The following is a 21,946-nucleotide window of genomic DNA, read 5'->3' as shown; positions in this document are numbered from 1 at the left end:
GGAAAGTCTTGGACTGGCGGAGGAAGGTGTGGACCGGCTTAGCCACCTGTGTGTGCAAATTTAGGGTCCCACTTCAGCGCCGACCGGGGATGCCTGGCTTCCCGGAGCAGGGGTTGTCTCTAGCCTTCTCTCCAAGACATCTCCAAATATCTTTGGAGGGTAGCGGTACTGGAGGAGAAAAGTCTGGTCCGGAAGGAATCCTAGCTCTGGATATTACATGTCCGTCTTCACAGCAGCAAAGGACGGAACCTGGACGCACCGCCGATCCTCACGTTAGTTTGTCCCATGACCCGGAAGAGCAGCAAGAGCCGCCTCTACGCCCTACGTCCACGTGCCGGCAATAGCAGCCACGTGGGGCTCTGCGGAAACGCCTTCGCAAAGATTTGTCCCCTACGCTGCCCAGTAGAGAGGAGGGCTGGGAAGAGCGCAGGAGGAAACGGTACCGGCAGGAGGCCCGGCTCGCGCGAGCCCAGGGCTGCGAAGGGCGGGGCCGAGGGCGGGGTTTTCACTGGTCACCACCAGGGGGCGGGGCGTCGGTTGCGACGGGTGGGCTCTGCAGGGCAGTGAGTAGCAGTTTCCTCGTCGTCTGGACTCCTCGGCTTCCGCCCTACATCAAACCCTGGCCGGACCAGCCCGGGAGTCGCCATGGAGTCCACGCTGGGCGCGGGCATCGCGATGGCCGAGGCGCTGCAGAACCAGCTGCCCTGGTTGGAGAACGTGTGGCTCTGGGTCACCTTCCTGGGCGACCCCAAGAGTCTCTTTCTGTTCTACTTCCCTGCGGCCTACTATGCGTCTCGCCGGGTGGGCATTGCGGTGCTCTGGATCAGCCTCATCACCGAGTGGCTCAACCTCGTCTTCAAGTGGTGAGACAGCGAAGCCCTCCGGCGGCCTGGTCCCCCACCCCCAAGGGCCCTGAGTCTTGTGCAGACCCTGATTGCTCTCAGAAACTGCCTCAAAGGCCTGGCTCCCCTCTCCACCCCTAACCCCACCCCCAGGGGACCTTAAGACCTCCCCACCCCTACCCCATGGCTACTGACTTTTCCTCTTTGAGCATCTTTGTGCATCTTGGACTCAGACCTTAGAGTCCCCATCCTAATCATTAGACTAGTGTTTAACGGGCCTGATCAGATAAATCACTTAAGGGGGCATGTTTAAAATGCAAATATCCCATCCCACCCCAGACATACTGATTTTAAAACTCCAGGGGAGAGACTGGGAATTTGTATTTTTAAAAAACATCAATGGTGACTTAAGTAGCAGAAAGTCCTGCTTCTCAACTCACTCTTTGATTCATTTCTTCATTCATTTATTTGATAGAGTTTTTAAGAAGCTTGCTTTGTGCCATGCTTCAACACTGGCTGCTCAGGACAGAAAAGGCTTCCAAGTTAAGGTGTGGTCACCGGACCATGGCCAGCAACAGAAGGAGGATTTGAAAACTTGCTAGAAATGCAGAATCTTAGGCTCCAGGTGGGAGCTCCTGAATCATTATCTACATTTTAGCAAGGACCCCAAGTGGTTCATGTGCACAGTAAATTTCAAAAAGCACTGGGGCTTAAGCTTTGCCTTTTAGGGAACACTTTCTCTTCTCCCTTTTCACCTTCATTCACTAGTAGGCTCTGACACAGACTTAGAAGCCAGGAATCCCAGGCAAGTGGGTAGGGCCCTTGGGGCTTATCTCTTTGTGCCACCTGTTCTCTTGGGTGCAGAAGGGAGCTATACTTCCCTCTGGGCGTGCAACTGCACCTCTCCTCACCTCACCATCTATTGCCATATTGCCAGCCTGGGGGAGGGAAAGGAGTTTCATAGGAGACACTTGAATGGGCTAGAATGACTTGCTGAAAAACCAAATACCTTCCCTTCCACTTCTCTCTACCAGGGCTTCATCCCTGCTACAAACGGTAAAGCAGTTGTCTAATCATTTCCTTCCTACTGAGTTGCCCTTTGCTTTGTGCTGTCCTCCCTCGGAGTCTGTATCAGCCTTCCTGTCTCGTCCTGTTCCCCTAAGACCATTGATTCCCACATGGCAAAGCCCCTGTTCATTTCCTAAGTATGTGTTGAGCATCTGGTGTGTGAACCACGCTCAGTTTTTGGTGGGGGGAGGCAGGTCCCTTCTGTAACTCCTTTCCCAGCCCTTGGCTTCCTAGCCAGCATCTCTGCTGTTCTGCCAACCTTTTCTCTTTCTGGCCACAGCAGCCTCTTAGTCTGCTGTGTGTTTTCCAGGGTCCAGCGAAGCACCTAGCTAAGCCAGGGGATTTTGAACTGTTTTGTCTTCTTTATTCTCCCTCAGCTTCCCTGTGCATTCCCCACCTCTGGTTTGTTTGTTTTTTTGTTTTTCTTTAATAGAAGCACTTTATTATTTTGGCTGTGCAGGGTCTTCATTGTGGTGTGGGGGCTCTTAATTGTGGCGCATGGGCTTTCTCTAGTTAAAGCATATGGGCTTCTCCTTGGGGGATGCTCAGGCTTCTCTTGCTGTGGCGCGTAGGTTCAGTTGTTGCAGCACATGGGCTTAGTTGCCCTGCAGCATGTGGGATCTTAATTCCCCAATCAGGGATCAGACCCACATCCCCTGTGTTGGAAGGTGGATTCTTAACCACTGGACCACCAGGGAAGTCCCTCCCCCTTTTCTTATATTTGTTTTATTTACTAGTTGGCTATGTCAGGTCCTAGTTGTGGCACATAGTATCTTTAGTTGCAGCACGCACACTGTTAGTTGCGGCATGGGGGATCTAGTTCCCTAACCAGGGATTATACCTGGACCGCCTGCATTGGGTGTGTAGAGTCTTAGCCCCTGGACCACCAGGAAAGCCCTGCCCCCACTACTATTTTCAAACATGAGAGACTTTCCTAAGTAACTGAGGCTGGAATTTGAGAAATGGAGAAAAGAGAAGCAGCAGAGTGAATGAGGGTTTGGGAAGGAGAGGGAGAGTCAGGTCCCGAGCTGTCTATAAATGACAAGAGCAGAGCTGGCCTTGCAGTGGGAGGGATAAGAATGGGACTTTTGAGCATCTCAGAGCACGCCCACACACACCACAATCTCTTGCCTCCTTATCACTTTTTTTAAAAATGCACACTTTCTCCTGTTCCGAGGTAAAAAACCATGGCAAGGCAGTGACCCAGAATCAGATGTCCTCTCTGATTCTATCCTATAAGCCCTTCAGAGTATTCCAGGTGTCCATCTGCCTCACCCCCATTCTCCTGGCATTTGTGTGTGTGTGTGTGTGTGTGTATGTATGTATGTATAGTGGCATCTGCTCTCTTCTAGGTTTCTGTTTGGAGACAGGCCCTTTTGGTGGGTCCATGAGTCTGGGTACTACAGCCAGGCTCCAGCCCAAGTTCACCAATTCCCCTCTTCTTGTGAAACTGGCCCAGGTGAGAAGCCCCATACCTCCCTTGCCCAATGTGGTTAGCGTTTGGTGAGTGTTCGATAGTACTTTTCAGCCAGGACCACCTAATCATCAGAGGCCTAGTCTCCCAGTTACTGGGCCAGAGAACAAAGAAACCCAGGGGAAGAATTGTAGGAGAAAACGCCCATGCCGGTGTGCCAGTTGCTCACCTTGTATCGACTAGAGCCAAGTTGTCAGGGTGGAAGTCTGAGAGCAGTGACTGCAGGCTGGGGGTGGGGAGAAGGCTTCAGGGCAGAGGGAGCTATGGGCAGTGCTGGAGGAAGGCTCTCTCGTGGCCACAGGGAGGCAGCTGTGTTGAGCTCTCACCAGGTGCACCTGGGCTCCCACCAAACTCAGCTCCCACCATGAACTGAGTTTCTGAATCCCCTGGCAGGCAGCCCTTCTGGACACTGTATGATCACAGGAGCAGCCCTCTGGCCCATAATGACGGCCATCTCTTCCCAGATGGCCACTCGGGCCCACAGGTACACCTTGGCATCACCCACCAGTGGGGGTGGGGTGATGGTACCCTGGACCCAAAAGCCCCGCAGCAGGGTGGCCTGGGAGCTGGAGTTCTGGGGACCCCAGGTTATTTGGTCCAAGTGCCTGAGTGCTCAGGGGAGCCCAGCAGTGCATGGACATCTCATGAACCATCTGCTTCTCTTCTTTATAGCCGCTGGGTGAGGGTGATTCCTAGCTTGGCTTATTGCACCTTCCTGCTGGCGGTCGGCTTATCCCGGGTCTTCCTCTTAGCACATTTCCCTCACCAGGTGTTGGCTGGCTTAATAACTGGTGAGCAGCTGGGGCAACGGGGTGGACCCAGAGGGTGCCATTGACAGTGGGAGGACCAGTGTATGATCTTCCCATTGTACGGCCAACCCCAAGTCCCCCTTCTGACAAACTACCCTGCTGTTCAGGGTGAGGGTCATATCCCCAAACTCCTTGAAGCTGCTGTCACCCTGCTTCCCTAGGTGCTGTCCTGGGCTGGCTGATGACCCCCCAGGTGCCCATGGAGCGGGAGCTAAGTTTCTATGGATTGACCTCGCTGGCCCTCTTGCTGGGTGCCAGCCTCATCTACTGGACCCTCTTTACACTGGGCCTGGATCTTTCTTGGTAAGTTCTGCTTTGAAGCTTGGGTAAGTAGGGGCCTGTCCTGCCTCCCCTGTATCTGGCCTGGTGGCTCTCTGGTTCGCTGTTGCTAAATAGGGACACGTTGCCAATTCACATACAGTCTCCTGAACATGGCGGTAGCCCCCAAAGGGATAGAAAGCCATCAGCCCTCTGGGTCCCAGGGGATTATCTCTCCTGGCAAAGACTGTTGCTCTCCACAGGTCCATCAACCTAGCCTCTAAGTGGTGTGAGCGGCCTGAGTGGGTGCACTTGGACAGCCGGCCCTTTGCCTCCCTGAGCCGCGACTCAGGGGCCGCCCTGGGTCTGGGCATCGCTCTACACTCTCCCTGCTATGCCCAGGTACGGCGGGCACACCTGGGATATGGCCAGAAACTAGCCTGCCTTGTGCTGGCCATGGGGCTGCTGGGCCCCCTGAACTGGCTGGGCTACCCGCCTCAGATCAGCCTTTTCTACATCTTCAATTTCCTCAAGCACACCCTCTGGCCATGCCTGGTCCTGGCCCTCGTACCCTGGCTGGTGCATACGTTCAGTGCCCAGGATGCACCGCCCACCCGCTCTTCCTGACTCTAGGTGCCTCCTACACCCACCTCCCCTCTCACGAAGCCCATGCTCTGTGACCTCCATCCTTGGGAGGCGGCTCCGTCCACTTCCAGCCCCCAGCGGGCCCTGCTTATGTTGAGTTTTCTACTTCTCCCACTACCTGCTCTCAGCCCCGAAGAGGGGCCTTTTCTCTCCCAGGAAGGTCCTCCTGCCTTCCCTCCCAAGTCCCCAAAGAGCAAAGGCAACAGTGAGAACAATGGGTTTCTGGAACACTGTGAGGAGCTCGGAGCAGCCCCAATAAAGCCCTTCCACACCTCTGGACTCCTCTCTTGCCTCTGTGAACATCTCCACTGGACTTGGCTATGCGCATGCAGGGCAACCCTTGCCAGACCGCTTGTTCTGCACCCACTCCAACCTTGTGCCCACAGAAGCTGAGAGTCAGAAGGAAAAGCCAGCCCTTTAGCCCTGGGCCCCCTTCCTACCACCACCACCTCGGCCACACAGAGGTCCCAGGAGATGCTGTGGCTGTGTTCAGGGAAACCTTGTTCTTTAATCTACAGGACAGAGATCCCACTGCCTCCCACCCCAGCCTCTTGTTTCCTAAGTTGGTTAGTCCAGAGACTGGAGGAAAGAGTAGGAATCCCAGAGAACAGAGACATTGGCCCCAGAGGGCACTGCCGGAAACAAAGTTTATTTCCACAAGGACACACAGCGTAAAACAGGTTACAGGATACTTAACTGAAATCTGTGTCCAGGGAGACAAAGCCGGGAGTGGGTTTACATGAGAACCAGACAGGCCGTGGGAAGAGGGAGGGGAAGGGGCCCAGAGCTGGGGCTCAGCCCCACACCCCAGGAAGATCTAGAACACGCTAACAACACACAAGACACAGTGCATGATAAACCTATGGTGGTGGGACTCCTGCCCCTCCCCTGGCTCCCTCAACCCTGCTCAGGCCCCCATTAGGATAATAAATATGTAAACAGACTGGTGGGGCCCTGAAGAGGGAAAGAAAGAAAGAATATGTGGGGTTAGGGAGAAGGAGGAAGACTTAGCCCCCCAGGAGCTTCTTCCTGTCTTTGGTTTCCCACAGGCTGGACAGCATTCCCTAAGTCTTGTGGGCTCCTAGCCCTGGAAACAAGGCTAGGCCGGGCTCCTGGGAGAGAAAGGACAGCTCCCAGCCTCATCCAGGTCTTGGTTTCCCTGGGCACGGCCCACAAAGGGAGCCCAGAGGAAGGGAAGCTAAAGCTGAGGGCAGGCTCCTGGGTTCTGTCCTTGCTCCTTCTAGAACCCCCACCCACTCTCACCCTCCCCAGGCTTCAAAGCCAAAGGTCCAAGGAGGGAGTTGGGCCCTGACCTTTCTGCTTGCAGTATGCTGTATGGCTGGGGAAATCTGGTCCTAAACAGCAGGGGGACTCTCACCAGCCTGGAGTCCCCCTGCAGGGACCGCCTTCTCCCTGTCCCCAGACCCTGCCAGCGGAGGGGCAGGGAGGCCGACATCTTACGAGGGAGAGCAGGCCTGGTTCCACAGCTCCTCGTGGTTCCTCAGAACCCGAGAGTCCAGTTCCCTCCCTCCCCACACACTTTCCCTCTCTCCAGCCCCTGAGAAGGGGAAACAGGCCCTGAGGAGTGCAAGGCAAGACTGCCCTGCCCGCAGACCTCAGGCCCACATCCTAGAGCACAGAGATGAGGCCAGGAGAAAGATGGAGGAGAGGGGGGCTCTGTGGAGATGGTGAGGACACCAGGAAAAATGGTGAGAATCACAGGGCGGGAGCCCGCCTCCCCTCCGCTCCCCTCCACATCTTAAGACTGTAGAGGGACCCTCTGGATTATCCTCTGGGGCTGGAGAGGGGAGGAAGGTGAAATTAAGGCATTTCCCCCTAAGTCAGCTGAAGCCAAGGCACCAAACTTACTGTGCCCTCCTCACTCAGGGAGCCCCCAGAGCCAGAAGGTGCCTTCTGGGCCCCGTGCCCACCTTGAGCTGGCCCAGGCTCCAGGGGGAACAAGGACAGGACGCAGGAAGTTGGTGTGGGGAAGAACATGGGAGAAGGCCTGGAACGGGGTACCCCTCACCCTCCAGAAAGAGCAAACTTCTGAGCTGAGACATGGGCCACGGAGGCGGAAGGGGGGCCTGAGGCAGCTTAGAGGAGCAGCAGGGGCGAGGCTGAGAGACCCACACAGCACACGTTGTTGAATGTGTGACTTTTTGTTTTTAATAGAAAAAATAAACAAAATCACAATGATGAAGCCCAGAGAGATGGGGGCCAGGGCGTCACAGGGCAGGCTCCTGTTCCATGGGCTCCTCTACCGGCCTGTGGGGACAGCACAGGGAGACGTGTTGAGGCAATGGTCGGGGGTGGGGGGGCGGCTTGGGCAACTGCTGGGAGGTGGGGGGGCGCCTCACCTGGGGCTGTGCTCCCGGGCTGCAGCCGCCTGGGCCTGCTCTGCCCCCACCGACAGCAAGGCCATGGCGCTCACAGTCTCAGCCTCCTCTGTCTCACCTGCCTGGGCCTCCCGCAGGGAACGGCCTAGACCAGCAGCGAACCTCTGCACACAGCTCCAGTGTTTGCCTGTGGATGAGGGGTGGGCAGCGGGTCAAGGAGGGGCAGAAACCCCCAGCCCTGGTGTGCACTCGAGTTTTTCGCCTCTACTCAGCAAGCTAGGGCCCGAGCCCCTCTGCCTGTCCCCACGTACTCTGGATCTCAATGACTTTCTCCAGCGTGGCCACTGCGTTGATGTTGGGCTTTTGCTGCAAGACTGTCTCGTCCAAGGGCTGCAGCTGGCAGGGAAAAGAAGCAGCAGCTTAGGGTTGGGAGTGGCCATGGCTGCCCCTCTAACCACCCGACTCAGCCCCATGACAGGGGCAAGCATAGCCTTTTGAGAAACCTCCAAGAAAGCCTTCTCTGGCTACCAGCCATCCTTGGGAACCAAAAAAAAAAAACCTCTCCAAGGACCCTGGGTGCTGCCTGACCCAGGAAAGAGTCCCTCCCCCACCCCGCTGGCCCCTTGGTCCCTGGCCTACCGGCCCACCTCCCCCAGCCCCTCTGTGCACCCCTCACCTCCACGCTGAGCAGTGCCGAGACACAGGCCTCAGAGGCATCACAGATGGCGGTCAGGTCGTGGCCTCCCTCCAGGGCCAGCACCACCCGGCCCCCTGCCAGCGTCATCAGCTGCCTGGTCAAATGGCCAAAACCTTCAGGGAAGGGTGAAGAGAGGAGGATGAAACGGTTAATGAAAGAAAATAACTCAAAGTAAGAAAGGAGAGAAACACAAGAGATGAGACAAACAGCACAAAATAAGATGGTGGATTTAAACCTAAGCAGATACCCATATTAAAACTCAATGTCATGGATTGAATGTTCCATTAAAGACAAAATGAAGAGGCTAAGAAGATCCAGTTTTACATCTCCCATTATGAGAAACCACCAATGAAAACACACAGGGTCATCACTCTACAGCTGCATGAGGAGGTACACTCCCCCACCTGTCGGGTCCTCAAGGCCAGGGCTGGCAGAGGGAGAAGGGAGGATGCTGCCAGGATGATTCAAGTCTTAGACCTGCCCCAGCGCTCCTCCCAGGGCTTCCCAGGTGGCGCTAGTGGTAAAGAACCCACCCACCAATGCAGGAGACATAAGAGACGTGGGTTTGAGCCCTGGGTCGGGAAGATCCCCTGGAGAAGGAAATGGCAAACCACTCCAGTATTCTTGCCTGCAGAATCCTATGGACAGAGGAGCCTGGTGGACTGCAGTCCACAAGGTCACCAAAGAGCTGGACATGACTGAAGCGACCTGGCATGCAAGTACGCACAGCACTCCTCCCAGCTTCCCACTCGTCCCCACCATCTTCACTGCTCCATAGCCTCCCTCAATCCCCCAGCAGGCTCACATCTGGCGGTGACAGAGTAGCCACCCAGCGGAGACAGGTGTCCCTCAACAGCATCAAAGCCAGCGGAGACCAGGACCACGTCAGGTGAGAACTCGTGGGCAATGGGCATCACCACTGTCCTGCAAAGGGAGGGCCCGAGCTGACCCTGGCAGGTGACCGGCCAGGCCTGTGTCCCCACAGGGCCGACCCCCTCCACCCAGACCAAACTGTGTGCTTTCTGCCCCTCCCATGGCAGGGCCCAGGAGCTCCCACCCCTCCCTGGGCTCTTCTCAGTCCCCACCTGAAGGCTGTGAGGTACTCCACGTCTCCGATGGGGGGGTCCACACCTCCCGTCCATGCCACGTTCACATTGTACCCCACGCCCGGCCCTCCGCCAACCTGGCAGCACGGTGGGGGGCAGGGGGTTACTCTCACTGCCGGGGGAGCCCAGATGTTGCCCCGCCCTCAGCCCTGCCTCCAGCCCTCACTCCACTGACCTCTGTTCTGCATGGAGGGGCAGTTGACTGGCGTGGTCCTCCCACTAGGAGCCCAGACTCCCCAGGTTACCAGCACCACCACGGGCCTCCACGGCTCCCTGCCAGGTCCCATTCTGCTACCTCCCCGCAGGCCCCGAGTTTGAGCCCAGGAGCTGTACCTCTTCAGGAGCCCCGGAGCCCGGAAAGAAGTTCCCGTTGTCATAGCGATGCAGGGAGATGTAGAGCACAGAGGGATCGTTGTAAAATGCTTGCTGGGTGCCATTGCCGTGGTGAATGTCCTAGTGGGGAGGGGTGGAGGCATCAGGAAAAACGGCCCAGGCTCTGACCCAAAGGTCAAAATTCACCTTGCCCCCAACCCTCACCCTATGGTGAACTCTGGGGGTGCAGTTTGCCCCTAGATACAGGGCTTCCATGTTCCATTCACAATGAAATCCCCCCACGCTTCTTTAACCAGGGTCTGTAGGCCGGGACGTGTCACTGCACAGAGGAGACACAAAGCCAGGGGATGAATGATGGCGACTCTCTCTGCAAGCCCTCTCTACTCAGCGCAGAGGGGGACAGTGAGGTTAGCCAAAAATTGAAACATTCTGAAGAAGAATCCAGTGCAATGAATTCTGAAGCCCAAGCTAGGCTTTAGAGAAATCAGATCCCTTCTTGCAAAGGCTTGCTCCTGGCTACTTCCCAGCTCACAGGGAGCAAGCAGTAGGGACCTCTCCCTCTGCTGAGACATGCAGGGGTGGAGAAGCTAAGTGACCTTAGTTGGGTGAGTCCCTCAACAGCCCCGTGTCTCCATTTATCGAATAGACATCCTACTTCTTAAGAATCGAGGTGTCCGTGAAGCAGTACCATGTGTCAGCCCCCAGTCAAGAGGGGCTCTAGCAGTGGCTGGGGATATCTCTATCACTCAAGGCAAAAAAACCTCCTCAGCTGTTCAAGGCTGCAGGGGATGGAGGGGCAGCAGCTAAAACCACTTTCGAGTCTCCCCTAGTGAAGAGGGAGCCCCAGGGGACTGGGAGGGCTGAGCTAACACCCCAGAGTCAGCAGCCCAGCCCCATTCCGGCTGCTGAGGATGAAAGGAAGGAGTTGGGGTGGGGGCTTCCTGAAGACTGACCCTGGCCGTGCCAGGCACTGCCTACCCAGTCCACGATGAGAACCTTGCCCACGTTCAACTTCTGCTGCAGGAGCTTGGTTGTGATAGCTACTGAGTTGAAGAAGCAGAATCCCCTGAGGGGTGGGAGAGAAAGCAAGGCGTCAGCCTTATTGGATGTTGGCTCCGGGAGCCACAGATACATACACAGTGTCAGCTCTACTGAGAGGGAGAGGGGGTGAGGGCGGTGGGTCCAGGGCAGGGTTGAGGTGGCACTCACATGGCTGTGGATTCCTCCGCGTGGTGTCCTGGGGGCCGGATGATGGCAAATCCATTCTGAAGAGGTATGGACAGAGGAACAGAGATGAGAGGCAGACAGGCGGGCAAGGTGGCCACGGATCGGGGTAGACACAGAAGAGAAGCATAAGCCACGAAAAGAACACGTGAGAAACATTAGTCACACAACCTTTAGGAGTGTGCACAGCCGAGGGCCACATGGGTCAGCAGCGACCTTCTGTGGCCTCAAGACCCACAAGAGCACCAGACGTTAGTGCCTTGAGGTTGCCTCTCTCTACTCCTCACCCCCAGCCCGCCTGGAGCTGTCACCTCCTCCTCATACCTGCACCTGAGAGGTGAGATTACAGAGGATGGTGCCCGACTGGTGCGAAAGCTGAGGCTGCCCCATCCCGTGCTGCTCAGGCATCAGGACCAAGTCGCTCCCCCCACCCCCACCCTGGCCAGCCCACACACACTCACCTTGAGCTCCCCTGCGGCCACCTTGAATGCCAGCTCCACCAGGCAGCCCACCGCCATGCGCACGGCACTGGAGGAGTGCATCTCGTTCCACACAGTGTCGCTGTCCACCTGCAGGGGCAGGAGAGTGGGCTTCAGTGCGCCCCCTGCAGGGCAGGGTGCGAAGGGGGTGCAACCGTGGTGGGGGGAAGGGAGGGGCTGGAGCTGGAAGCACCGCCCACCCAACCCCACTGGCAGGGGCCCTGCTCACCCCAATGCCCCCACAAGGCAGCATGGCGTACATCTTCTGGCTGATGGGGCCTGCAAGGAAGAGGGGCAGAGCTACGTTAGAAGGCGCCATCACTGCCAGGGCCGCAGGTGGGCATGTGCAGCAGGCAGAGAGCTCAGTCACAGAGAAAGAAGAGCAGACCCCAGCAGAGAACAGGCCACTGCCGCCCACGCCAGGTGGGAGACGACTGTCCCCCGTCCTGAGGGGCGATCATTCCCCGGGGGCAGGTGGCGGGGAGAAAGGGGCCTGACAGGTGAGGCAGAAGGGCACAGCCCTTCACAGCCCATCGCCAGGCCTGACAGGTCTCCTCCCACCCTCCTGCACGCACCCCACCCACATGCTGTAGTCTGTGAATGGCGCCCCCTGGAGGCATGTGACGTGGCAACCACGCCCCTGGAGACCCACCTGCCTACCAGGTGATGGTCTTCCTGACAGCCCTGGTACCATCTGGGCAGCAGACCCAGCCTGGCCCACCACCCCTCCCCGCTGGCCACTCAGCTCACCGAGCAGCTTCTTGCTGTCCAGCTTCTGCCGGTTGAGGGGGCTGGTACCGTAGAGCAGGGTGTGGTACTCGGAGTGCACCGTCTGGATCTCGTCCAGCGTGGCTTTACGACCCCGGATCCGCTGTTGGGAGAGGGGGGAGCAAGACGGGGGGGCTGGTGATTAGGCTGGCGCTGCAGGCCTAGCACCTCTCCCAGCCCCACAGTTCGTGGGCACATGGAGCCACCCTCTAGCCTCAGGAGATCCAAAGGTGGTTGTGGCTTTTTTTTTAATCAATGGGACATGGCTATTCTTTTTATTTTTGGCCATGCCGTGCAGCACACAGCACACAGTTTCCCAAGCAAGGATGGATCCTGGGTCCCCTGCAGTGGAAGCGCCAAATCCTAACCAGTGGCCCTCCGGGGAAGGCCCAGGATATGCAAAGTGTTTTGAGAAAAGTATGCCCTGGTCCTCCAGGGACCCCAGCCCAGGACCCTCCCCCATTCAGCTGGGGACCGTGGGGGCACCAGACCACAAAGGATGGAACTGGGAAGCACATGGGGGCCTGGCCCTGAAGTCAGGGGTTGAAAAGAGAATGAGGAAGAGACACAGACAGAAGCATCCTCGACAGGAGAAACACGAGGATTTTCGCGGGGTTTGAGGTGGGAGCTGGAAGGCGGGGGGACCCCCTTACCTCACACTTGCTGAGCAGGCCTGTCTCCTGCAGCCGGGACCAGATGCTCTGGATCCGGCCAGCATGCTCGGGGTGCACGTGTGTGTTCCCGCACATGCACTGGTGCTTCAGCATGAACGTGTCGTAGACCACACCTGGGCCGGACACACACCTATCAGCCAGCACAGCTTCGGGCCGGGCTGTGCCAGCCTCAGCAGAGCTCCCCGAGCTCTCCCTGGCCCACCCTGGTTGCAGCCCCTCCTCGCGGCCACTCCAGCTGCCCTCCCACATGCCTGCTCCTCTTCTCTTCCTGAAATTCCTTTCCCCCATCACCGCCTATCAGCAGTCTCCCTGCTCCTCAAGCCTCCACCAGGCTGCCTGACACCACCATCCGTTTTAACCTCACAGCACCTCCTACTTCCCTCTGTCCCCCGTCAGAGCCTCTGTGTGCTGCCTTCCACCCCCACACCCCATTGGTGAGTGGGGACCATCCTCAACTAGGGTCCGTCAAGGGGACCATCGGTGCCCCTACAGAGCCCAGCACTGGGCGGTTTCATGTGGAAGAGCCTTCCGCGATGGACTGAGGCCTCACTCTCAACCTCAGAGGGAGGGGAAAGAGCTAGAGGAGCACGCCTCACTGGGACAGCAGGCTCCCTGCACCCACGCCTCCAGGTCAGAGGCAGCGAGGAAGCAGTATCAGTGGTCCCTCAGTGTGGGGCAGGGGGGCCCTGAGAAAGCTGCTGCCCCCAGAGTACATGGACGTTCACCCCCACCTGCCCAGTGAAGCAGAGGCTGCCACCACGACCACAGGTGGCTGTGCACACAGGGAGACAGCAAGGCCTGTTTTCCCTTCCCTCAGGGTGCTCTACCTCATCCCTTCACAACGCCCAAGACCGGATGCCATGTCATGCACAGCATGCCACCCGCCCACTCCCCACAACACACAGTGGAAAGACGGCTAATGGGGGAAGGCCTCACCTGTGGTGAAGAGGTGCTTGGTGGGCTGGTCTGGGGGGCTCTTCATGCCCCCAGGGGCAGCAGGTGAGGACTGGGTGCGGCCCAGGGCCTGGTGGGGCACAGTGGCCAGGCTGAGGGGTGCCTGGTACACCTGCAGCGGCTGCAGCTGCTGGGTGTCTGCAAATGCCTGGGAAGGAGAGAGCAGGATGGAGCCTGGGTGAGGCTGAGGCTGCAATGAAAGTGAGGACAGGTGCCCTGGGGCCTCCCGGGGGGGCCTGAATCCAGCCCTTCTCTTCCAGATCTCCTCCTTCCTCCAGCTCCTCCCTCCAGGGACAGGAGACACTCCAGTCTTAGCCATCTCCATCTTCATCTCCATCCCCGAGGAGATGGGGAGGGATGAGGGGGACGAGATGAGTCATGCTACCGGAGTAACATTGAGGTAAGCGGCTGGGAGGGACGGGGGCGTGGGAGGGGGTGGGATGAGTCAGGCCCCGAGGGCTCAGCTGTGTCCGCCATGAATGGAGTGTGCGCTCGCTCGGCGCCAGGGCAGACTGTAGTAACAGCGGGGGCGGGTGTGTACACACGCACACACGCAGAGACCGACGCACAACCGGCCCTACGTAGGCAGAGACGCAGATATACACAGACCACGTGCATCCAAGTGTGCGTGCGCGCACGCACACACACACACACACAGAAGCAGACAGGCGGGGGCAGTCACAGTCAGAGGGAGGGGCTGGCAGACGGGGCAGAGAGAGCTCTAAGACTGACACCAGCTCTCTCCCGTCCACAGCCCCTTGTCTCTTTCCTGCTCCCCTGGGCACAGCCTGGAAACTGCAGACTGCGGAGAAGGAAGGGCAAGGCAGAAAGAAGAGGCGGGAAGACAGATGGGTGGTGATCAAGGGCCGGGGCGCAGGGGGCCACCTTTTTGTAACCAGCACTGGACTCCTCCAAGTCAGGCCCCTCTTCAGCACCGCTCTCGCGCTCCTCATCCTTGACCTGGATGCAGTCCTCCTCCTCCTCCTCCTCTTCCTCCTCCTCCTCTTCCTCCTCTTCCAGGTCTTCCTGGGTGCTCTCACTCTCCGTGGAGCCTTCTCGGGGTATGGTCAGGGCTCCCTCCCCCAGCAAGGCCTCCTGCTGCTCCGTCAGCTCCTCCTCCGTCTCCTCGGGGTGGGTGGTGGGCTGCCGTGGCAGCTCCCCTGTCTTGGTAAGGATCTGGAAGCAGAGTCAGGAGGCCCATCAGCTGGGAGGGGGGCGCAGCCATGCAGCCCGAGGCCCCGGAGAGTCTATTCCTGCCCTCCTCTCTCCCTAGCGGCTGCCCAGCCCATACAGAGCTTTGATGTGGACAGAAAAAGGCAAAGTGGGGACTTCCCTGGTGCTCCAGTGGTTAAGAATCCACCTGCCAATATGGAGGACCATAGATTCAATCCCTGGTCCTAGAACTAAAATCCCACGTTTCAGAGGCAAACTAAGTCCTTGCACCATAACTATGGAGCCCGCACTCTAGAGTCCATGCCCCACAACAAGAGAAACCAGCACAGTGATAAGCCTGTGCACTGCAACTAGAGAAAGCCTGCAGCCAAAAATAAGTAAATAAAATGTTTTAAAAATAAATAAATATCCCCCCCCCCAAAAAAATACAATATATTCTCTTAAAAAAAAAAGGCAAGGTGACTCCTCTGATGCAGCAAGGAGTGGCCGAGGAGATCAGAGGCGCCTCCCTCCCTGCCAGCCTGGCACCCTGTGTCCTGCCCCTAGCAGAGCCCTGGATGTCGGCTTCTCCTGGCTCACCTTGCCCAGCCAGCCCAGCCCCCTTGTGTCCTGCCCCCAGCACAGCCCAGGATGTCGGCTTCTCCCGGCTCACCTTGCCCAGCTGCAGTTGCTGCTGCTTCTGCTTCTCCAGGAACTGCTGGTGCTGCTGCTGCATGACCAGCTGCTGCAGGGCCTGGGGGCTCTGGGGCAGCGGCGAGGACTGGGTGCGGCTCAGGGGCCGGTGCCGCGGGAGCTTGCCCACTGTCCGCATGCTGGTGGCCACGCGCTCACCCGTCACCAGCGGGGACTGCCCGTGGAGCGGCACTGTGAGGTGGGGGAAGAGGAGCAAGCATTACTGTTAGGGCACCAGGCTCCCCACTGCCACCCCAGACTTTCCTCCTTCCGGAACAGCGCCACCTACCGCCTGGGGCGGGGCAGGTGGTAGAACCTGGGAGGGGCCTGGAGCACCTCTGCCCCCAGACCTGAGCCCTATTCTTCCTCCTCCCTACACCTTAAGTCTTTTTTTTTTTTTTAAGGACACCTTAACAGTCTTTCTGCTCAGAGCCACCACCTCCAGCAAGCCTTCCTGGATTCACTGTTCCCTACCTTTAATTCGTTTAGTCAAACTTTTATGGTAGGCCCAGGAACATTTTTACCAATGTATCAGAGTTCCTGGGCTTCTCTGGTGGCTCAGATGGTAAAGAATCTGCCTGCAGTGCAGAGACCCAGGTTCGATCCCTAGGTTAGGAGAAGGGAATGGCAACCCACTCCAGTATTCTTGCCTGGGAGAATGCCATGGACAGAGGAGCCTGGCAGGCTACAGTTCATGGGGCCGCAGAGTCAGAAATGACTGAGTGACTAACACACACACACTACATACTCCCTTTAATTCACTTACGACTACACAGATTTGGGCCCTCCATGTGCATGAACAATGACTAGTTCTCCCCAGCTGTTAGACCTCCCTGATCATGGACATGGATCCCACTCGGCTGAGAAGCCTAGGGGCCAAGATCATGAGACTTTTAAGCAGAACCTCTTCTGATGCCGCCAGATCCTTACGGGCTGTCTGTCTACAGCTGTGCTGTCCAATACCATAGCTGCCAGTCACACATGACCACTGAGCACTTGCAACATGGCCTGTCTAAACTAAGATGTGTTCTAAGTATGAAATACCCACCAGGTTTAAAAGACAGTATGAAAAACAAAATAAAATATTTCACTGCTAACTCTTTACATTCATCATATGTTCCAATAACAGTATCCTAAATAGATTGAGTTAGGTATATGTTATTAATTTCACCAATTTCTTTTTGTATTTTTTAATGTGGCTACTAGAACAAACACTTTAAAGTACATGTGCCATTTGTATTATATTTCTCAGGATGGCACTGCCCTGGAATAGGAGCTCCATTAGGATGGCAGAAGTCAAGTACAGCGCCCGGCTGGCTGCAGAGACTCAATAGCATCTGTAGAAGGCGGAAAAAATCAATGATGCCATTGAGGGGAGCTGTGACACGTCTGGTGAGTATCCCTGGCTACTTCTCCCTGACAAGTGGTCCCTCCAGCTGAGCCCTCAGGACGGGGTCTGGCCACGCCCCCTCACACAGCTGCCTGCCACTCACCAGCAATGAGGGTGCTCTGCTGCCGGGCTTGTTCCAGCAGCAGCACATGCTGCAGCAGTGAGGCATGCCCATGGGGGCTCGAGTCGCCCTCCAGTGCCACGCCCAGCAGGCAGCCGGGGATGGAGGATGTGCTCATGAACTTGCCGGTCAGTGCACCGCCCTGCCGCAGGGACTGGAGGGCCTGCCTCTCGGCCTCCTGCTGCGTCGACAGCTTCGGGGAGGCCTGGGGTGGGATGGGAGATGGCGCTGAGAGAAGGGTTTATACTGCCCTCCAAGGTCTGCCAACATTGAACCAGCATCCCTCACCTACGCCCTGCCCACCCCCACCCCCAACTTTGGGGAGGACCTTCTGATCTCCCTCAGGACCTTGGGAGGACAAAAGCGCCAGCTGGGGGCATCCAGGACCAAAGACCTCAACACCAGAGGAGACGTGCCCCATACTCACGGTGAGGTGCGAGTTGGTGACAGTGACCGTGGCCTGCAGCCCTAGGGAGATGTTGGGCAGAGAGGGAGACGTGTAGAGGCTGAACTGGTTGGGGGAGGTGTCCGGAGGGAGGGCCCGGTGCTGGGGGAGCATCTGGGGAGCAGTTGGGAGAGAAAGGCGTGAGAGCAGGCAAAGGACAGCCACCTGGGGCCAGGGCCAAGGCTGAGGGCTCCAAATGGCACCCCACTTCCTGCACCAAGCCCCACCTGGGGGAACTGAGAGGTCAGAGCCATGCAGAGGCCCACGGGACACATCCCACTTCGGGGCAACAGGTCCCCCCAGTCTGTCCATGCGGGGCAGAAAGGCCCCTACTGGGCACTCTCAGCCAGACAGACCGCACGGGACAGGAAGCCACTCTGGCCCACCCACCCAGTCCCTGGTGGGTCCGTACCTCGGTGGGGATGTTGGGAACCGAGCCCGTAAAGCCATTCTCCGCGATGGTGCTGTGGGAGCTGTTGGGAGAGCTGGGGCCAGAGCCTGGCGCGCTGTTACACACGGCGGACACTGCGGGAGAGGTGGCTGTCACCTGGGCCTGCTCGGAGCAGCCCCCCTCCCCAACTCCCCAGCCCTCAGAACAGGGACAAGAGACAAGCCCTTACCCCCAGGTCCGGCACCTGTGATCTCAACAGCTCTCTTCTTAAAGGTGCTAATGACAGTCCCGTCCTTGCGACGCAAGAGGGGACTGCTTCTCCGCTCGGCCACCTTCTGCTTTAGCCTCGAACGTACTTTTAAGTTGGGTTCGGAGGCTGGGGAGAAGGCAGCCGGGGCTCAGACACGTCCACACAAGTGGACACACCTACAGCCTTGTCCTTCCACATTCCCACCTCGGCCTAACCCTGCCCCCCAAAAACTCACCTGTTTTGCGGAGGGGGAAGTCATCGCGGCTGTCGTAGGGCCCAAGCAAAGGCAGTTTATAGGAGGGAGGCGTCCCAGGAGGGCCGCTCTGGGGAGGGGAACTCTGGTCCAAAGAAGCATGGTGGGTTCCCCTGCAGGGTGGAGGGAAGGAATGGAGACATGTCTAGGGGTTCACCCAGACTTTGGAGTGGAGGGAGGGGATGGAGACAGGTCTAGGGGATCACCCAGCCAGCTGGACCCACAACTGAACAATCTACGTTTATGAAACATCCACTGCCTATGGTGATATGAAATGGATCTTGGGGAGGGCAGCGAGGAGAGAAACCAGGAGTGGGGGTCCCATCTCCTAAGAGAGACTGCAATGACTTCAGCCCAGGAGCCCCATGCCAGCCGGCAGCCAGGCAGCCCTTGAGCCGAGCACCTCTGCAACCTATGCCTGTTAAGGGTCGTACCAGCATTTGGGATGCTGTGGGAGGGAATGGTTGAGGCCGCCTGGTGTGGGCTCCTTTGACTTCGACAGGAGGAATTCCTGGAGCCGTAGCTTCACCTCAGTGCTGGCGATGGCACCTGTGGGACAGGGCACGGCTGACCCAGGAGCTGGGGGCCAGGAGCCCACAGCTGGGGGAGGGGCAGGAATCCCAGCTGCGACCCCCCACCTCGAGGGCCCCCAGCCTCACTCTCTTTGCTCTTCTCCTTGTTTCGAAGGATGAGCAGCTGCTGCTCGAGCCGCTGCTTCTCCAGCTCCTCCTGCCGCTGCTGCTCCCGCTGCCGCTGCTGCTCCAGCTCCTGCTGCCTCTTGGCTGCCAGCATCTCCTGCTGCTGCTGCAGGGGCAGTGGGGAGGCAGGGTGAGCCGAGTCCAGGGCAGGGCTCAGAGGTCTGGGTGCCCTGGCCCCCGTGCTCACCTTGAGGTGCTTCTGCAGCTGGACTTCATGCTGCCGGGTCAGGTGGTCATGCTGTTTCTGGAACTCAGCGAACAGGAGCTGCTTCTGCAGCTGCTGCTGCTGCTTGAGCGCCAGGAGCTCCTGCTGCAGTTGCTGCTCCCGCAGCGCGGGGTCCACGGGGCCTGCCAGAGCCCCCCGAAGCTCCACGGGGCTGGGGCTGCCTCCTCCCCCGCCCCCCATGGAGCTGGGCATGGCTCCTGGCAGCACCGGCTTCACCTCTACTGCGGAGAGAAGAACCAGGAAGGGATCAGCAGGCCATCCGCACTGGGCCCTGGCTTCCATGCCTGGGGCCCAGAAAGCTACTAGGCAGGACTATTAGACCCCAAGAGAATGGGGGATGGGGGTGGGGGAGTCAAATCCCTCTGCTCCGTGAATACAGCCTTCTGCCTTCATTAAATGAGACTGAAGCCATGAACTTCACTACAAAAGTGGCATAAACAAAGCAGGGTACCTGGAAAATCATGAGTATTTAACAAAGACGACCACTGGACATTTTATGTGAATTATTTGGCGTGTGCGTGTGCTAAGTCACTTCAGTCGTGTCCAACTCTTTGCTACCCCTTGGACTGTAGAGACTGCCAGGCTCCTCTGCCCATGGGATTCTCCAGGCAAGAATACTAGAGTGGGTTGCCATGTCCTCCTGCAGGGGATCTTCCTGAATTACTTTCATGATAAGGAAACTGAGATTTTAGAGGTTTAAGTAACATGCCCAAAGACAGACAGCCCAGGAGATCAATGAACCAAGATGTGAATCCAAATCCTATGCTTTTAACCACCATCCTTCCTGTGCTTCCTCCCCCACCTCTCAACACCACACCGTCCCTGCCAAGAAGCCTATAGTACAGGAGAAACCAAGGCATCGACGTTGGTTCTAAAACTGATGGGGCTGGCAGCCAGGGGCCTCAGTAAGCCTAGGAGAGGTCTGTGGACATCCCCATGGACAATGGACAGTCTATCCATTCTCCTGTTCCCTGCCTCACGCTCAGCTAGGGCAGATAGGGTGGGAGGGTGAGGCTATGGGAACAGGGGGTGGGGTGGGAGCAGGAGGCTGCAAGGGAAGGGGGTGCAGGGCAGCACCAAACCAGGGACTGGAGGGGGCTGGGAGTCAGACTCGCTTCCTTTGCTGGATTATCTCCTTTCAACAGTTTTATTGTAATTACCCTGAAAATGCCGCTATATATAGAGTGAGCCAAACAGCAGCTGTGCCTGGGGGGAGGGGGGAGGAGAGAGGGAGAATGGGCGGGCAGGCGCAGGGAGGAGGTGGGAGGAGGAGACAGGAAAGGAAAGGGAATCAGACGGGAAGAAGGGTAATGGCCCGGGTGCGGGGGGCTGGAGCCTAGGCAGAGATCTCAGAACTCCAGTCCCAGGGAGAACCCGCTGGGAAGAAAAAAGGAGTGGAGGGACCTGCTGGGCCCCCAGACCTTGGGTCCAGGCCCCCACGTGGACAATGGGCCAAGGGGTCCCAGGGACTGGCAACAGATTCCAATGGACTTAAGGGAAAAGATGGGTCTCGACCTCTTGATCCCTGTACACTGTCCTCTGTACACTCAATGTCACCACTCCCCACCACTGCCCTGTGGTTGCCAGGGCAACTGGGCAAACACCACGCCAGCAGGGAGCCCCAAACCCAGCCCACACCCCACAAAGCCTCCTGACGCCTGCAGGAAAGGGAAGGCAGGCTACCCACTGCCTGGAAAGGAGGAAGTGAGAGAGGCACAGCCAAGCCGTCTTGTTCTTTTCCATTTCTTTCTCCAAAGACAGCCCTCACTTTCCCCACTCCAGTCCAGGGAGGTCCCGGGGAGCTGGGAAGACTTTCCAGTGGCAAGGAGGCCCACACCAACCCAGGCCTGGAGACGGAAAGATCCTACCCCATCCTGATGGCAGCCAGAGTCCCCTGCCCTCGAAAACAGGCCCAGGCCTCTACCACCATCCCGTATCATAAGTGGAGAGGGAACCGGGAGGGGGGGTGAAGGGCTGAGCTAGTAAGAAAGGCTCCCACACCCTCTGCGGTCTATAAGCCTGGCTCTCTCCAGGAAGCCTGAATGAATGTCATCAAGGCAGGGGCAAGGCCTGCTGAAGGCCAAGGTCATGCTATCCTCATGGATGAACGTGGCCCCCGGGACCCACTGGAGGTGGGAGAGGGAAGGTAGTCTAAGCACAGATCTCCCTCGCTCCCCACCAGCCCTTCTTCCCCCAACACAGTCGGGCACATTCCTCTGTGGTTTGCCCGCCAGCCACACTGACGACTCTGCGGCCACAAGGCCAGAGCCACATCTGCAGGAGTGGCCAGATGTGGCCAGGAGGGTGGGGTTACACACACACACACACACGCACACACACATCCCAACCCACGTCCTGCCCCAGCACCAGGAGGAAAGACCCTGGGAAACTACAGAGGTCCTTTCTGGAGATGGATGGCCTGGTCCGGGGTGCAAAAGCAGGGTGGCAGCAAGGAGCCAGCAGCCAGTCTCGGGTGTCCCCAGCCCTGGAAATACCCAGCAGGGCCCCAGGCTGGCTGGAGGGTTATCTGTTCCTCGGCAAGGCTGACTTGGCCTGTGGCGCTCTGATCGCTCGGCCAAGAAGTGGACAGGCTTCAACCTGCTGCTCCCGGCAGCTCCAGGGCTGCGGGAGCCGGATGCCAGCCCGCCCGTCCAGGG

General features: G+C 58.0%; 2 protein-coding genes and 1 long non-coding RNA gene across 12 annotated transcripts in view; 2 read left to right on the top strand and 1 right to left on the bottom strand.

Moving 5' to 3' along the window:
- The first annotated feature begins 451 nt into the window (after positions 1 to 451).
- G6PC3 (glucose-6-phosphatase catalytic subunit 3) lies at positions 452 to 5,375 on the top strand. 3 transcript variants are annotated; one of them, XM_070479689.1, is made up of 7 exons: positions 777 to 863; positions 1,318 to 1,467; positions 3,263 to 3,369; positions 3,778 to 3,868; positions 4,057 to 4,175; positions 4,355 to 4,496; positions 4,715 to 5,375. In XM_070479689.1, exons 4-7 carry the CDS (start codon positions 3,798 to 3,800, stop codon positions 5,076 to 5,078), a joined length of 696 nt encoding a protein of 231 aa, XP_070335790.1. In that variant the 5' UTR covers positions 777 to 863; positions 1,318 to 1,467; positions 3,263 to 3,369; positions 3,778 to 3,797; the 3' UTR covers positions 5,079 to 5,375. The 3 variants fall into 3 exon arrangements, with proteins under 3 accessions (XP_020744277.1, XP_020744276.1, XP_070335790.1); XM_020888617.2 differs by lacking the exon at positions 1,318 to 1,467 and having other exon boundaries at positions 476 to 863; XM_020888618.2 differs by lacking the exons at positions 1,318 to 1,467; positions 4,057 to 4,175 and having other exon boundaries at positions 452 to 863; positions 4,715 to 4,835.
- A 1,864-nt stretch (positions 5,376 to 7,239) lies between these two features.
- The window catches only part of HDAC5 (histone deacetylase 5), a 36,595-nt gene continuing 21,888 nt past the window's right edge, over positions 7,240 to 21,946 (bottom strand). For 3 of the 8 annotated variants that reach the window (XM_020888620.2, XM_070479683.1, XM_020888622.2), the window contains exons 4-26: positions 19,025 to 19,510; positions 18,800 to 18,914; positions 18,348 to 18,478; positions 18,092 to 18,238; positions 17,884 to 17,996; positions 17,454 to 17,585; positions 17,009 to 17,231; positions 15,496 to 15,707; positions 14,556 to 14,846; positions 13,653 to 13,818; positions 12,696 to 12,829; positions 12,025 to 12,145; positions 11,504 to 11,553; positions 11,257 to 11,364; positions 10,781 to 10,836; positions 10,550 to 10,637; positions 9,572 to 9,691; positions 9,218 to 9,315; positions 8,938 to 9,056; positions 8,112 to 8,245; positions 7,747 to 7,831; positions 7,457 to 7,622; positions 7,240 to 7,364 (exon numbers count right to left, since the gene is read on the bottom strand). In XM_020888620.2, the coding sequence (XP_020744279.2) occupies positions 7,325 to 7,364; positions 7,457 to 7,622; positions 7,747 to 7,831; positions 8,112 to 8,245; positions 8,938 to 9,056; positions 9,218 to 9,315; positions 9,572 to 9,691; positions 10,550 to 10,637; positions 10,781 to 10,836; positions 11,257 to 11,364; positions 11,504 to 11,553; positions 12,025 to 12,145; positions 12,696 to 12,829; positions 13,653 to 13,818; positions 14,556 to 14,846; positions 15,496 to 15,707; positions 17,009 to 17,231; positions 17,454 to 17,585; positions 17,884 to 17,996; positions 18,092 to 18,238; positions 18,348 to 18,478; positions 18,800 to 18,914; positions 19,025 to 19,510 (3,335 nt within the window). In that variant the 3' untranslated portion in view covers positions 7,240 to 7,324. Of the gene's footprint in view, positions 7,365 to 7,452; positions 7,623 to 7,746; positions 7,832 to 8,111; positions 8,246 to 8,937; positions 9,057 to 9,217; positions 9,316 to 9,571; positions 9,692 to 10,549; positions 10,638 to 10,780; positions 10,837 to 11,256; positions 11,365 to 11,503; positions 11,554 to 12,024; positions 12,146 to 12,695; positions 12,830 to 13,652; positions 13,819 to 14,555; positions 14,847 to 15,495; positions 15,708 to 17,008; positions 17,232 to 17,453; positions 17,586 to 17,883; positions 17,997 to 18,091; positions 18,239 to 18,347; positions 18,479 to 18,799; positions 18,915 to 19,024; positions 19,511 to 21,946 lie in introns of those variants that run through there. The other 5 variants (XM_070479684.1, XM_070479685.1, XM_070479686.1 and 2 more) reach the window with 3 other exon arrangements.
- On the top strand, positions 13,814 to 19,781 carry LOC139039148 (uncharacterized). The gene is made up of 2 exons (XR_011492381.1): positions 13,814 to 14,070; positions 14,425 to 19,781. It is a non-coding gene; the product is annotated as an uncharacterized lncRNA (long non-coding RNA).

Source organism: Odocoileus virginianus, chromosome 17 (assembly GCF_023699985.2).
Source record: "Odocoileus virginianus isolate 20LAN1187 ecotype Illinois chromosome 17, Ovbor_1.2, whole genome shotgun sequence".
NCBI classification, from domain to species: Eukaryota; Metazoa; Chordata; class Mammalia; order Artiodactyla; family Cervidae; genus Odocoileus; species Odocoileus virginianus.
The sequence above is the reverse complement of the archived record's forward strand: the minus strand, read 5'-3'. Positions and strand labels throughout refer to the sequence as shown.